Source organism: Rhea americana, unplaced genomic scaffold (genome assembly GCF_003343005.1).
Source record: "Rhea americana isolate MKP2758 unplaced genomic scaffold, rheAme1 scaffold_98, whole genome shotgun sequence".
Lineage (NCBI taxonomy): Eukaryota > Metazoa > Chordata > Aves > Rheiformes > Rheidae > Rhea > Rhea americana.
The window spans coordinates 1,055,919-1,071,214 of NW_028187177.1; the positions used below are offsets into that span (position 1 = coordinate 1,055,919).

The 15,296-nt window shown below is 38.0% G+C and overlaps 2 protein-coding genes across 4 annotated transcripts in view; both read right to left on the reverse strand.

Annotated features, from left to right (window-relative positions):
• BRS3 (bombesin receptor subtype 3) overlaps window positions 1-3,687 on the reverse strand; it is a 4,481-nt gene extending 794 nt beyond the window's left edge. Inside the window, exons 1-2 of the mRNA XM_085325454.1 lie at window positions 3,257-3,687; window positions 257-608 (exon numbers count right to left, since the gene is read on the reverse strand). Of these exons, the coding sequence (XP_085181580.1) occupies window positions 257-608; window positions 3,257-3,687 (783 nt within the window). The remainder of the gene's footprint in view (window positions 1-256; window positions 609-3,256) is intronic.
• A 10,188-nt stretch (window positions 3,688-13,875) lies between these two features.
• Window positions 13,876-15,296, reverse strand: part of ADGRG4 (adhesion G protein-coupled receptor G4) — a 35,088-nt gene continuing 33,667 nt past the window's right edge. For all 3 annotated transcript variants that reach the window (XM_085325504.1, XM_085325505.1, XM_085325503.1), the window contains exons 22-23: window positions 14,688-14,849; window positions 13,876-14,003 (exon numbers count right to left, since the gene is read on the reverse strand). In XM_085325504.1, coding sequence (XP_085181630.1) covers window positions 13,876-14,003; window positions 14,688-14,849 — 290 coding nt within the window. The remainder of the gene's footprint in view (window positions 14,004-14,687; window positions 14,850-15,296) is intronic.

The window sequence follows — 15,296 nt, forward strand, 5'->3', positions numbered from 1 at the left end:
AAAAAAAAAAAAAAAAATCCACACACACACATCCCTCAGGAAAGCATGTACACCCACAATTAAGCTAGTGAGTCATAAGCATGTGCATAAGTGCATAGCTGAATTTGTATTGCTAATATGAGCTGAGCTTATGGAGTTTTTTTACTCGTCTGTCTGTGCATATTACGAAGTAAAGGCCTTGCACTCAAGAATTAAGGCTTCAATCAGTGTGACAATTTTGGAAAATTGGACACTTTAGCACTTGATCATAGCTTACCTGCTTACGGGCGTGACCATGTTCTTCTGCTGGCATGTTGAATGTACTTTTGTATAATGTTCTGGCAATAAGAAAATAATAGACAGAAATGACAGATAATGGTACAATATAGAACACTAAGAAGCAAACCAGGGAGTGAGCTTCCTGCAGTATCTTCTCAGATACAGGATAGGGGGCACATGCCTCAAAAGTTACATTTTTTTCAGGATTACTAAAAGAATACAAATCTGAAAAAACAGCTTCTGGGATAGCAAATATCATGGAGACAATCCAAACACAGCCAGCTTTACAACAGGTCTTCAGGAGTGCATCCGAAGTCTGCAGTTCCAAAGGCTTAACGATGGCTCTGTACCTAAACCCAACAAATATCAGAGTGTCAATAAATGCAGTAACAGTGCAAGCTCTGGTAATGTAAACTTCTTGAGGATAAAGGATAAAGCCATCCCTGTTCTTGCTAAACAAGGTTGGTAGAGTTGTCTTGGAAATTAATACTGATACAAGCCTTTTATAATTAGGATTGAAATATAAAAATTAATTGTAAGCATGTATTTGAATTCTATGCAAACAGTGAATTGGCTGACAGGACTCATCATGGAAGCCTTCCTAAATAAAGGTACCTTCTGCTGTTTGGAATAAAATCAGTAAAGTGATCATCTATCCTGCATTTATGGAGCTACATAGAAAGCTAAATGAGAATAGTCAGTATGCAAAACTTGTAAAGGGGTGAAACTGGTTAGCTATTTTATAAATATGTGAAATTCAAGCATACACACTCGCCCTTTGTTCCATATTCTTAAGGTGCCAGCTGAGTGCAACGATCTCACTCAAAATAATGCTCAGGTGTTCATTCATCTTTACAAAGGAACAACACTGTTGTTGATTCAAGGTCTGATGCTGCAGCACGTGAACTGCGTTAGATATATGAGAAACAATCTGTAAATATGCAGATGTGTGAAAAAAGCATGTGGAAAGGGGGCATGGRAAAAGGATGAACTGCCATATAGGTGGATTAAGCACAGTAAACAACATACTAGCCTCTCAAAATAGCAGGGACCCTTGTTTAAACAGACAGAAGATATCCCTCTGGGGATGCATGAGACTGACATGAAAGGAAATGCAGTGAAAAAGGAGCCAGAGTGGAATAAGATAGTGGAATTGTACCATTTTGCAGCAGCTGAGGATCTGGTCTTCTCTTCCTTCTCTAGGAGAATTTAAATAGGAAAGCTGCCAGCTAAAATACTATGTATTAAATAAATGCCATTTTTCGTGACATCAAGCTTTTCTAGCATACAGGAAGATGATAGTCTGGAATTGTGCTGATGACTGATGTTCTGAACTTCCTAAGTAATTTTACCATGTCGTAAACCTGTGAAGGTGTTGAAGAGAGTGATTATATAACAGCTACCATGAAGAATCAAATACAGAAGCAAATGTCTCAGTAATGGATTCTTATCTCCTGCAGAAACAGGATTTTGGAGCTATAATAGATAGTTTGATGAAAACATCAGCTTAACATTCAGTAATAGTTTTTTAAAAAGCAAATAAAACCTTGGAAACAGGCCATTATCTGTATCTCTTCTTCATGCTACTCATGATATTCATGTGCTGTTCTGGGCACCTCATCTCAAAAAAAAAAAAAAAAATTACTAAGGAGGGAATACAACCTGAGCAGCCTAAAGAGGATGAATAGGAATCTGTCTCTTCTAGTATAAGAGGCAAGCAATAAGAAGCAGTTTTTTGTGCAACAGGTATTAGACRTGAACATCATTGCTAAACAAGTTCAAGAAGAAGAAGAAGCTGGGCAAGGATCTAGAAGAGAAATACACTAAGTTTTTTAGATAGACAAACTCAGGTAGTCACCTGAAGTCTTCAGAGACAGGAGGTATAGTGTTGTATTGGTGCTGTGTTCTAGTTCTTCTCTATATCTTTCCTTGCCTTTACAGATCTGCTGGAGGCAGATTTATAAACCACTGCTGGAGGCTGGATAGTGGCCTAGATGGACCCTTGATCTGACCCAGTATGGCCATTCCCACATTAGCTGATTTTTCACTTACAGTAGCAGTAGCATTGCTTRGGTTTTAAAGTCTGGGTATGTAACCTATTTGTTATTACATAGGATCCATGATTGCTGGCATATGAGATGAGAATCTTTTTCTTTCTTAACAATAAAATTAGTTTAGTTCTTTCTGCTTCATACACTCATGCTGATTGGAATGAAATCTCATAATAGTAGTGTTCATTCAGAAGGAAGACACACTGAAAACTGATTATTCTGAAGCTCCTTCTGAAAACAGTCAGATTGGAGCTCTGATCCTGACTAACAGTGCTTTCATTGTAGCCTGAATTAATTTCAGAGCATCTGAGTTAGCACTGGGAAAGATAAAAGAACTGTAAATACAAAGCAGAGAAAATATTCAAATTGTGCCACATTAAATCTTTATCACGTTAAGTACTCGTCAAGCTGAAAATCAAATTATTCCAGTAACCATCAAATTGCAACAGTCTTGAAAGTAATTTGTCCCACAGTTTCTTATGTGGTAAAAAAAAACAACAGTAAACACATATCAGTCATTTTAATTCTAAGATTTTAGACTCTGAGTGAAGTGCGTAAGAGGAAGGATTTCTGCTCTCCCCAGTCATTTTCACAGTTCTATTTTTCATCTTCATTAGCTGCTTTAGTACACCACTAGATAGCACCAATATACTGTCTTTTCCTTACCCTAAGCAATTTACCTTTTCTGTGCAACAGAGGAAAAAAATTATATTGCACTTCAAACTAATAAAAGATCAGAATGCTTACAAAGAGTCTTTCTCACTTCATTAAAAAGAACTGCTCCAGTTTTTACAAGGACATACATTATTAAATTAAATGGAAGAAGGGGGTTACTCTATTTCAATGTGCCATTTATTATTATTGCAAAATGATAATTTCTGCTCTTTTATTCACTTCTAATTTCACACCTGAGGTATTTCCTGCCAAATCAGTTGCATTGGACCCACCTGTCAGCACTGAGAACAGTCAATGTAAACACCGATACTCCAACTGAGGTTAACTGGATAAAAGACAGCAGCTTGCACCCAATTCTTCCGAAGAGCCAGGTATCCACAACATAACGTGTTGCATCTACAGGCACACAAGTTAATAAAAGCAGTAGGTCTCCAAATGCCAGGCTGGTGATGAAGATATTTGGAACCGTCTGCATTGATTTAATCTTGAAAAAGACTTTGATGAGTATAGCATTTCCAAGGAGACCCACTGAAATGATCACAGCATATGTAACATAAATTGTGCACAGTATTTCTAATCCTGGAAAGGAGTCTTCAGTCCATTTTTCATTTGTGGTTTCATTATCAGTGAMTGATTTCAGTTCTGTACCATTTGTAGGTGCACACGAAGTCTGATTAGATGAATGCAAGTATACTTGAGACATTTCTTTAACTGTTTCTTCTCCCCAGGCTGGACTTAAATTGATCAGAATTTGTTTAATATGTAGCTTGCAGCATATCAGCAAGGTCAATAAAAAGGTACAAATTTGTGTCTGAAATTAAGATTCTTGTTGCACATTAACTACTTTCATCCCCTTCTGGGTCTCAGAACATGCTTGGGATAAATGCACAGAGATCTAGTTCTGAACTATGTGGGAGGTGGAGAATTTTTTTATTGGCTTTTCAGCTACTGGAGAAGAGAGGGAGGAGGAAAAAAGAGAAAAGGGATTTCTTTAAGGTTATTAGTTGAAATGATCTTTTTTCATAGAAATATCTTGTGAATAAATACTGTCTTCTAATTAGGATTTGTATATTACCTAGCCAGTGCGCCTTAATATTTTGCAAAATATTCTGAAAATGAACAAAATGAAAACTTGAATAGTTTTCTCTGTAATACAGATAAACATAGAAAATGCTAATTTAACATAAAACTCTACAATATGCCTTACATGTTGGATAAAAATATATCAAAATATAAATAGTGCTTGTTGAAAAAAACATAGAGAAAGTCTGTGCTTGTCTGCTCCGGTTTTTATCATAGTAATGAAGCAAGCTTTTAAAAGGCAATTTAAGATGGAAATTTGTGGCCATAATCTTGSTAACAAGCACTTACATTAATGTTTAGGCTTGTCCCTTGAAACAGTCCCATTGAGATCAAAGCCACAACTTATACTGAACTTTGAACATGTCTGTAGATATTTGCAGTGTAGAAGCCTATTTTGCAATAAGCTACATATTTATTGGTGTTGAGTGGTACAATTGATGAACTAAATCTTTTGAGGGGAAAGTAACCTTTGGTGAGGCTATCTCAATCACACATTGGTACTATGGGTTTTCTTATCTTTAGATTAGTCAACAGTGAAATCTGAAAGTCTGCTGTTGATGAACCTGTGATTAACGTTATTGTAAGCCAGGTATGAGGCATACGGCTTACTGGTTAAACCTCCTGAGATTAAGGAAGCTAAGATCTCATTTCTAAATAATGGAAGAGAGAGAAGAACTCAAAGAATTGAGTTCTGCGCCTTGAAAATGAAGATCAGTAGCTGGAGTATTTTTTTCTGTAGGTTGTTGTTCAACTGTGACTTCAGAATGGAGAACATTGTTCAAATCATGAAAGCAATCTTATAGCCAAGTTCCTTTATCTTTACCTATATGCACACACACACACAGAAATCAAGCTTGTTTCATTTAGTCAAAAATCCTCTTCTAAGTATTATGTAKGAAAAGTTTAATCTACATTCTCCCAATCCAAATTTTTGCAAGCACAACTATGCTATAGTTACAAGATGGTGATACAAAGTATACCTACATTGTGGCCTGGTAGGAGAAGGAGTTGCTGACACAAGAGAGATGCATGGGTTAAAGTTTTGTATCACATTTTTATTAGGTTTCTTTAGAAGAAAAGTTCTTGTCACGATCAACCATAATATGTCCTTTTACACAGGCACAGTGTGTAGGTTGCTCACAGATTTAGGTGCCTTTGAGGATGCCCGATTATGTTGTCCACCCACACTGGCATAGTATTGTGCATTATATTCAATATAGAGTTCTGCAGATGTAGCAGATTGTGACAGCTTAATGTCAGATAGTTATATAAAATGCTTAATTTCCTGTAAAGGAGGAGCAGGGTATCACCAAAYATTAGGAACTAATTGCTATCCACCAAGTGTTGAATCCTCAAGGGTGGCATACTGAATGAAACATCAGGTATATGTTTAGCTAAAACTGGAATTTAGCTGAAATAAACTTGTTACTTGCCTTGAATTGCATTAGAGATTGCTTGATGMAGCAAAGTTCAGTTAGCAGCATAGATCTCACATTCCACAGTCTCAAATCTTTCAGATCCATCTGAGAGATTTGGGCTACCAACATGAAATCTGAGATTCAGTTATTCTACCAGTTTATCTTTTGTATGACAGGATAGAGGAGCCGAACTGCTATCTCTCTGTGAAAGAGATAATCCAGAGGAGTGGAGACTTTTGGCCTGTGAGATGCTCCCAACACTTGGTTTAGGGGGATGTCAAGGTATGAAGGAAAAGGTAACATCAGRTGAAAGCAGCCCAGGAGAAGGGCAAGGGTTTAAAACTCCTGATAGTTTGTGTGCTGTTTGTTCAGACTGGACCTGAATAACATCTGAAGCTGAATGCTCAGTCTGACGCTTTGCGCTTTAGAAATCTGGAAACACAGATGCATTTCTACTGCTCTCACTCTCTGATAAGGCACACTACGTATTTCTAACTCAGTTCACCTTAGTATGATATTCTACTTATTTTTCTCTTTTTACTAAAAGATTTTATTTTTCCCAGCCTCTTTGATGGAATCTGGCAGAGAGAAGCTCCTTCATTTCTCACAGATTTGTCATGCAACACTTGCAATACTGGAGGCTTCAGTGAACCAGAGAGGTTCTCTCTTTATATAGCATAAGATACTGTCTTAGTCTATTCTTAAGAGGTGAAAAATACTGTTTTAAAAAAGCACACAAAATAACACTCTAGACTCAAGGAAATCCAGGAAAACGGAAGGACAGATAGTAAACATCAAATACTCAATTTGTTTATGCTGGTAGAATTTCAGTGTTTCTGTTCATCAGTTCTTGTATGCTGTATGTTTGGTTTCCTGGAGTAGATTGCCAAAATCAGGCAGGAGAAAGTACACCACATTTTTAACATAGATTGAAATGGCTTTTAGCTGTGAAAATCCAGCTGAAAAGGAAGAAAATGGCATCATTATTCTAAACAGTAAACAACTCTAAGGTATTATTTTAGAACTCTGTCTTCTAGTGTTATGAGAAAAGCAATTTGGTAATTCTGACTATTGTTTAAAAAGTATGCTTTACAGAAAATAAATGTTCTTTTTGAACTCCATATTGCACAAAAATACGAATAAAACACTCAGGAGTATATCATTTAGTTGTATTTTTTAATGCAAATGTGCTGTTTTAATGCAGTGTGATTGCTGTCTTAAGTCATTTCCATGTGCTGTGTAGTGTCACCCACTCAGAAAGATTTCTTTCAGAACCATTTGCTCTGCACCAAAGCAAAACATGGAGAAAACAGTCAGAATTTTAACTCCTATTAAAGAAATTAATTTGCCAAAATGGTGACTACTTTGTGTAGCACATTTTCATTATTTCAATATGTGATGGTTAAGCGGAGTTAACTGTTATTTGTACAAATATGTCAAAATGCTTAATAGCCTGAGTGGTGGGAATACAGAATTGATATGCATTAAACTACAGTTATATTTGCCAGCCTGTTCTTTTTTTAGGATTATTTTAACTTACTTTCTTAAGTCATTATTGGCATTATTTATACATAAAACTACTTAGTTGTCTTAATTTTTATTTTGTGTCTCAAACTCATTTTCAACCATTGCTTTAACTATCTCTCTTAGCAATTTTGCCATCTGTTTATTGCTGGCTGATATATCTTTCTGTCTTTCCATTGATGGAACTGACATTTATGTTCTTAGTGCTAACAGCAGAGAGATACTGAACAGCTTGTCTATCCTAATACATGGAGCCAGTCTTGGATTTTGGTAGGCTGATTGCTATCCATTTGCTCACAGTGAAAACTCTAAAGAAGCCCTGACAGTCAGTTTAAACAATGGCAAAGTCCTCAGATAATTTGTGCATACCCCGTCAGAGAGATGTCAGTCCTAAGYGCAGTGCTGAAGAATGAATCTTACATACTGATGCAGTACATCAAATTGTGAAAAGGGTTAAGAGAATGCACTGAGCCAGGAGATAGAGACCATGCAAGCACCGTGGTAAATGGGGAGCTTCGCTGGGTGGCTGCTCATGGCATCGTGCCTCGGAAGCTCAGGCAGAGCAAAGCTTATCACACTGCATTTCCCAGAATGCCAGAGAGGTGCGTTCATCATCGTTCTAGACTTCATGATAGAGCCGGACACTGCAGTTGGGTTGCCACCGGCGCGTTCCTCTCACTCCTCAAGCTAGAAAACTTATTTGAASTTTAGTAGTCTGCCTAGGTCAATGTAAATCTTTCCCTTCTGGGACAAAAGAATCCAACAGAATTGAATAGCCTTTCTTTCAGGTTGTCTTCTTTGACATAACGGAGAAGGAGGGTTTTCTCCTTCTCCATCAGGAAGTTCTACCTGGAGTCCTTTAACAACTCCAGGTATTAAGCTAGAATCTGTAGCTATAACCATTATTATATTACCTATAATGTCTTTTTCTTGCTAATGTTTTCTGAACTGGCTTTGCTAGTGGTATAAAAATAATGGAGGTAGGAGGACATGTATTTTTGTCCTTTTTGTCTGCCAATTCCTCCTTTTCTGTTAGCCTCTTATACTTAAATCGAAAATCTGAATTTTAATTTCCTTACTCTCTTTAAATGTATGCAGTATTTCTTACTATTCCTTTCCTGGGAGAACGATGCATCACCTAACTGAAGAGTATTAGCAATGCTTTGATGACCTTAACTCATGGTTCTCTCATTTTGAGCATTTCATCTTTGTGCCAGGCAAAGGAATACACACTATAAAGACAGGGATGGGACCATATAATTGCATTATCTGTGACTTTCATTAGCTACCTGAGTTGCAGTCTGAGTATCTTCTGTTTAATTGGAAAATGCTGACATGACAAATAATGGCAAGATGAGAGGACAGTGTGTGTTGTAAGTCGGGACAATAGTGAGAATAAAATACTATCTAATGATTATTTTTGGGTGTTGTGTGACTTATGTGGCTGTTTCCAATCCATTTTCTAGTATTCAGACAGACCAGTATTAAATGGGAAAGGCCAAAAATTTAATGCACATCCAGTGTACAAAAATTGGCTAGGGTTAGGGTTAGGATTGCGAGAACGAGAGAGCCAGCGCACATCGTTGTTATGAATGTGGATCGAGGGTGCCCAAAGAAGGTGTTTGCAGCCAAGAGAGCTAAGCTGCGAGGAGTTTCCTGTGCGTGCACAGATGGGGTTCTGCTTCGCAGGCTGGCGTGCCCAAGGTCTTCGGGGTAGGGTTAGGAGGAAGAGAAGGAGAGAAGCTGGAGGTGCTGTTGGCGTTGGGGTGGCCAGGGGCTGTGCAGAGGAGGCGTTTGGTGCCAAGTGGGCTGCCCTGTGCRAAGTTTCTGCTGTGCAGCAGAGGTGGGGTCTGCATGGGAGGCGTGTCGTACAAAAATCGGCTAGGGTTAGGGTTAGGATTGAGAGAACAAGAAAGCCAGCGCGCGCCGTTGTTATGAATGTGGATCGAGGGTGCCCAAATGAGCTCTGCTGTCAGAGACAGCAGTCCATATTTAGAGCAAATTATTCTAAAATCTGGAGCTGTTTCCAGTTCTGCTTCTTTCTCACGGTGTGAACTGAAATGAGTCATTTCCATGTGCTACATCTGAGTCCTTCTCTAAACAGAGATAAGGTTATTTCCCCATCTTTTCAGGCATTCATTTCTAAGCTGCAGAGTGTCAGGAAACAATGTGGAAGGTTGCATAAGGCACTGCCCTGTGCTGTGTTTCTTCAATTGTGAACAGAACATCTTGGTTTTGGTGTCTGCCAATCTGATGTTATTCACCACTAAAAATAAATTAGAATATCCTCTCTATCCTACATTTTACTTTATCATTAGCCAGTGTCCTGTGCACTTGGAGACAAAAGCTATTAAGCTATTAAATAGGAGAGGACATTCTAGCAATGATTTACTTGGCTGTGTAACATTCATAGCAGAGTCTAACCACTTAAAAAACTATCCATTTTTGAGAAAAATACATTGTATTATTATTATATTTATCTCACTCTCCCCTGTGCAGAGCTGGATTTTAAGCCAATGGCAGATGGAGCTGTACAGACACTGAGACTGAGGACATAATATCCTGCAGTAATGTTTGATTAGAACTGTGTCCCTGTATTTGGACCTGAAGATGAGTTATCCAGCTGCACTTCCAAATACCACAAGACTCACCATCATGTCTAGGAGCAAAAATAATGCTATCCTACTCTTTCAGTGTTATGGAAGGCCTGTTCTGATGAACTGTCAGATGCAGCAATTAGTGATGCAGCAACAAGGCTGCTATCTTGTTGGTTAAAGCCTGAGAAAAAAGCTCTGATTTTGTTACAAGTCTAAATCCAGATTATTCAAAGGAGTTCGTGTTACTTAGTCTAATGTGTGACAGAATCTCAAACGTGTTCACTAATCACTGGCTGCAAATACCTTTCATCCTGTTTCTCCCTTCTTGCATCCCATTCCAGCCTCCTTTTCCAAGAGTTTCCTGTGCTAGTTTCACTATGAGAATGGTGAATGAAGTATTAGTGTCATTTCTCAGAAAAGAGAGAAAAATGAATATTAAAACATGTCTTTGATTTTCTCTTGTTATAGGAATGATAAGGGAATGAAATAATAGAGCAAGAATAATTCTTCTGGGCATCCTTGAAACTCTCAATGATACATTTAATTTAGAACCATTAGATTGCCATTATATGCTAAATACTTTCTGGTACTTAAAAGCACAGAGTATTGTGCGTTAAGACTTAACAATCATCTTGCACAATACGTAATTATCTTTCCCTGTATTTTGATTTTTAATCTCAAATAGTTTCCCAGAATGACATTTCTTTCAGCGTCTCAATAATAACTGCCTTCTAAATTTAGAAAGAATTTTACATCTTGGGCATAACTATCTACCTGCATGGGTAGCCATTACTGTATATTCATAAACTCTGAGAAGAAAATTTTAAAAAGCTTTACTGATCTTTAACTACCACCTAATGCAATATTTATCTGTCACGTGGTTATTAAAGTGCTGTGAATACATTGAGCTAGAATGCAGCTCTAAGCTATATCTCCACGTATGGAGAAAGAAGTCTCTCTAGACCCTTGTGTGAGCTGCCTAGACCTTGGATCTGCATGCACTGACTTACCTGGTACAAAGGGTAGCGAAGTTTTGTGCTGGTCTATATAAGACGACAGGAATCGGGGGGGGGGACTGTGTCCCTCTGATTCACCACAGTTGTTGCAGTGATGCAATTTTACTGTCTTTCATTTCTTTTGCCCATAAGCATTGTGTAAGCTATTGTTAACAACTCACTGAGATTTGACATTAAATAATTGTCTTCATAGATATGTATGATTTCAGAAATTCTTATTTCATCAGTTCAAAATAGAGCAAGGGTTTTCTAGTGTATGTATTGCTATAAATAAGCAGTTTAGGAGTAATTGAGAATGACCTAGAAATCAAAGGAGCTTTTAGATTGCTGTTTCATAGAGAGTGAACAAAAGTGAACTGTTACAACCAAAAACACAGTAAAGAATATTCAATTGTATAGGTAAAACACCACAAGCCTTCAGGTCACACTCCAAACCAGAACAGTGAAGCTATTCCTGCCACTTAAATTGTCAGGATGTGAATCACAAGTGCAGAGCAATTTTTTATTAAATTTGTCTTTGTGGATGTCCTCACCCTGTGAAAAACATCAATGCACAATTCTATGACGGAATGTCAGCATAGATATGTTGGAGAAGAGCAAATGTAATGGTGCCAGTGCAGGAGATATTATTTCAGCCCAAAGAAAATTACACATCTTCATTCCAGCTGACAGCCTAAACAATGCCATGGTTGAAACATAAATGATACACTGTTTAGCTGGAAAAGCCATTAGACATATGATGGATAGTGGAAGTGAGCTAACTGCCTTCCTGGAACAAATAGTGCTTTGCATTTTGCATAAGCAAGTTGACAGGTTTTTAAAAATTTACTTCCAGATTCTGCTTTTCAAATAAATAATAATAATAAAAAAAAATGATAGCAACAATTGAGAACTGACGTATCTATGTGCCATGCAGCTTGCTCTTCTTCTCACTGTTACACCTCCAAGATGGGAAACAGACTGACTGATCTTCCAGCATCTCCAATCGTTTCTAAACAGCTTGACAAGTCATAAATATTCCAGCACCTTTCTTCCTGCTTGTCTAGCTTTTATCCAAATCTTTGTTCCTCCTAATCATTTAAGCATGTTTATGAGGGCATTTAGCAAAAACTTTAGAAAACTGAAGTATACTTTATGTTTTAGCAGGAGTGAAATAAAACAGTTACAGTATGCAGGAGACTAGGCCAGTCTCATATTGCTCTCATAGAGATTCTACTTTGCTGTCATTTTATTTTAAATTAGAGTCCTAGAAAAAAGAATTGGAAGGACCTTCAATGGGTCGTCCAGTCCATCCTTTGCCCAAAGGCAAAATCAACTCTACCTAAGCCAATTCTGGCAGATATTTGCCTAAGTGTTCTTTAAGACCTGCCTTAATAGCAATTCCGTGTTCTTCCTAGACCAYTTATTCTAGTGTTATTTGTCCTTAAAATTAGAAATCCTTGCCTAATGTCTAATCCAAATCTCATCTGCACAGTTTAAGCATATTACCTGTTGTCCAGCTGTGCAAAGGAGGAGAACAGTGGGGGCCAAACCAGCATAGTACAGAAAGAAACTGGGTGAGCCTCTCAGTCCACAAGGCTTATTGACATCACATCAGACACAAACTGATGTAAAGGGGATCAGTTCTTCCAAAGGCCTCCCAGTGTAACCTTCTTCCTTACCCTTACAGCACACCACTGAGGTGTGTAGCTACTGAAAGTAAAATACTCATGCAGAGGATAATAGGTCARAAATCTGACACATTGAACGGTATTTCATACTGATTTTTTTTCTTTATTAAAATCAATTTCAAGCTACAAACCAGTGCATGCTAGGTGAAATTCATTTGCCTGTTTTTTAATGTTAATATTTCTTCCATAAAGCCAAGGATCTGAAGGCTATCTGTCTAATTTCAAGTAGGCTGGCAGTACATTGAAATATTCATCTACTAATTATTGTGTGGGAGTCATTCACAGAATGAAAGAACCTTTTATTGCACAAGCCAGCTCTAAAACACTGTTCCATTATATTTTTTTACTTCTCTGTCATTAGTACAGGTTAGTATTTTACTATGTTAGCAATCATCAAAAATATTTACTTGAATGCCACAGAGAAGGGCATTTAAAATTGAATCTAGGATTTGTTGAGCAGACAGGTTACTGATAGCAGACAGGTTACTGATTCAAACACACTTGTTGAAAAAAAGCCCCTCTTCAGTAAGAGAGGAAAGTTAAGTCTTCCATTCCTCAGGACAGTGCATTTCTTTGGACTGTGATCAAAATCCATTCTTCATAACTGTGGAACTTACCCAACTTGCACTCTTGTTACTCAGAAGACTCCTGCTGATATTGCCTGTAAGTTGTGATCAGGTCACAAACAAAATGAGGAAGGGCTTTAATACACCAGCCAGCATATGCCAAGCAGTACTATTCTAACCTGTAGCACTGTAGATTTGTAATATTATGAAATGGAGTTTACCTAGTGCTATATTCACAGCAAAGTACTGCTAAAGGGCAAATTTTTTTAATCACCACCTCCACAGATGGTGGGACTTGGTTTGGTGTGTTTGTTCTGGGTTTTTGAAGGAGATGGATACCCATTAGAGATGGGAATTTCAACTTTTCTTTCCACGCTCCACCTGGAACTGAGCAACATATTCAAACATTTGAATAGGTATCTACATCTCTCTTTAGAATTCCAAAACCAGGTCAGAAGCACTAGTGCATCTGAAAATAAAAATATACAACTAAAAGGAATCTCCTGAAAAGCTCAGCCCAATTTCTTAATACATAAGTTGATTAAAGTCCATCTTAAAGAAGTAAAGATACTGATGGAGAAATCTAGACACCCGTGCCTGTGTGGTCAGCTAACAGGCTCAACATTATAACTTGAAACTTTGTCCCACATTTTAAAATGAAAAAAAAGGGTTCTGAATGTAAGTATCAGATGAAAAATAAAGCAGAAGGATGGCAAAAGTGTAAAAAGGAAAAGAAAAAAGGATATACTACAGGAAGAACTAATGATGAGGAAGAGATTGTTTCCTTTTGCTTAACAAGAAGGCTGATCTTGGAAACCCTTACAGGTAGCCAGTAAGTTCYTATGTGGTGAACGGTGCTGCTCCACTGAGGCCTAGAGATGACTCACAGGAGGCTTGAACACTGTAATTGTCTTCTGAGTGATAATTGTACATTAAAAGTAATTATTTAGATGAATGTTTATTTTTACATGCCACAAAAGAGAATTACTGTTAGATAATCTGAGGGGGAAAAAAATGTCAATGGAAAAATCTTGCTTTCTGTGGATAGTGCAGCTCTGTATCCATGGGTAGTAGTCTTCGTGAACGAGGATGTTTGGCCTCATCATCTGCTGGAGTTACAGGACTTGGGTTGTAATGAACTTCAGCTAAGGAAAATAATTAGGAAAAGTTTTCAGTGATTATATTTGGGGTTTCCTTATTTGGAAAAAAACCTGTTTATGTTCAACTCATAGACCACCTTCATGAATACAGCTATGCTTTAACTTCCTTGGAGAAATAACAAAAAACAGCATGTTTCCAAAAACAACCAGGAATGTTGGATACTTAGGTCAGAATTCCTACAAAGGAATCCCCCTTTCAGAATATGGGCCTGCAAAAGTTTTTCCATCTTGGAAGACAAAATTTACTGCTGGAATTATTCTGGAATAAATATGYTCACAGCTGGTCCTGTTCAGTTTTCTATAACACCCAATATGCTTGCTCTTTCAGGAATGCAGGAGAGAGCACTGTAGTGCTCCCTAGCTGGAAGTAGGTCCTGTGAGAGAGACAGGCAGCTGGTATAGGGTGGAGTATCTCTTAGATGCCTAATATGAAAGTTAAACAGAGAATTCCATTCCTTTTGGAAAAAGTTGTACTGGTATCTTAAGGACTTTCTTATTTTCTTTAGTACAGCAAAAGCCATCTGTAACACACACATTAACCCCCACCTGAAGCCTGGTGCAGAAAAAGCAGTAAAAGGTTTCCTACTTATTTCTGTTGTTTGGAATTTGACAGTCATCATATGGAGCCTATTGCATTTTACTCTATCCACTGCACACTGTTTTTCTTACCAATTCTAAAAATCCTATCCAGAGATGTCCCAGGGAGGAAATCTGAACCATTGGAAGTTGAGCTTGTTCCGTTAGAATTTAGATGCTTCAGAGGCTGGGATGGTAATCTGAGGTCTAAACGCCCTGGTGTAAATCTAACTGTTGCACCTGATGCACTCCAGTCTGAAATCAGAGAGTGGGAGGTTTAGAAACAGGACTGTGTACAGCAAATTCCTCCTGGTGTGTCAGGAAGAAATCACATCTCAATCTAGTAGAGACCAGAGTGGAGAAAGTTTTGTGCTTGCTTCTTGTGCCATCGTTGTACCTGCCCTGAAGCAGTGGGTCTCTGCACAGCACACCGCCAAGGTGAACCTTACCACAATTTCTGCTGTTAATTTTTACAGTAGCTCTGTCACACTTGTGCAGGTGGGCTGGATTACCAGCAGTTCAGTCCTCTCTTTCCCCTTAGGGACCAAGTCCAGTAATACTGCTTTCTATAAGGTCGCACCAGAGAAGACAGGAGGTACAGAAGGGAGGGGAATCTCAGCCTTTCTCGTTTTGCATCATATGGCACAGAGCTGGCTGATGCCCAGGGGAGAATACTCTGTGCTACTTAGAGCATTCTTGCTA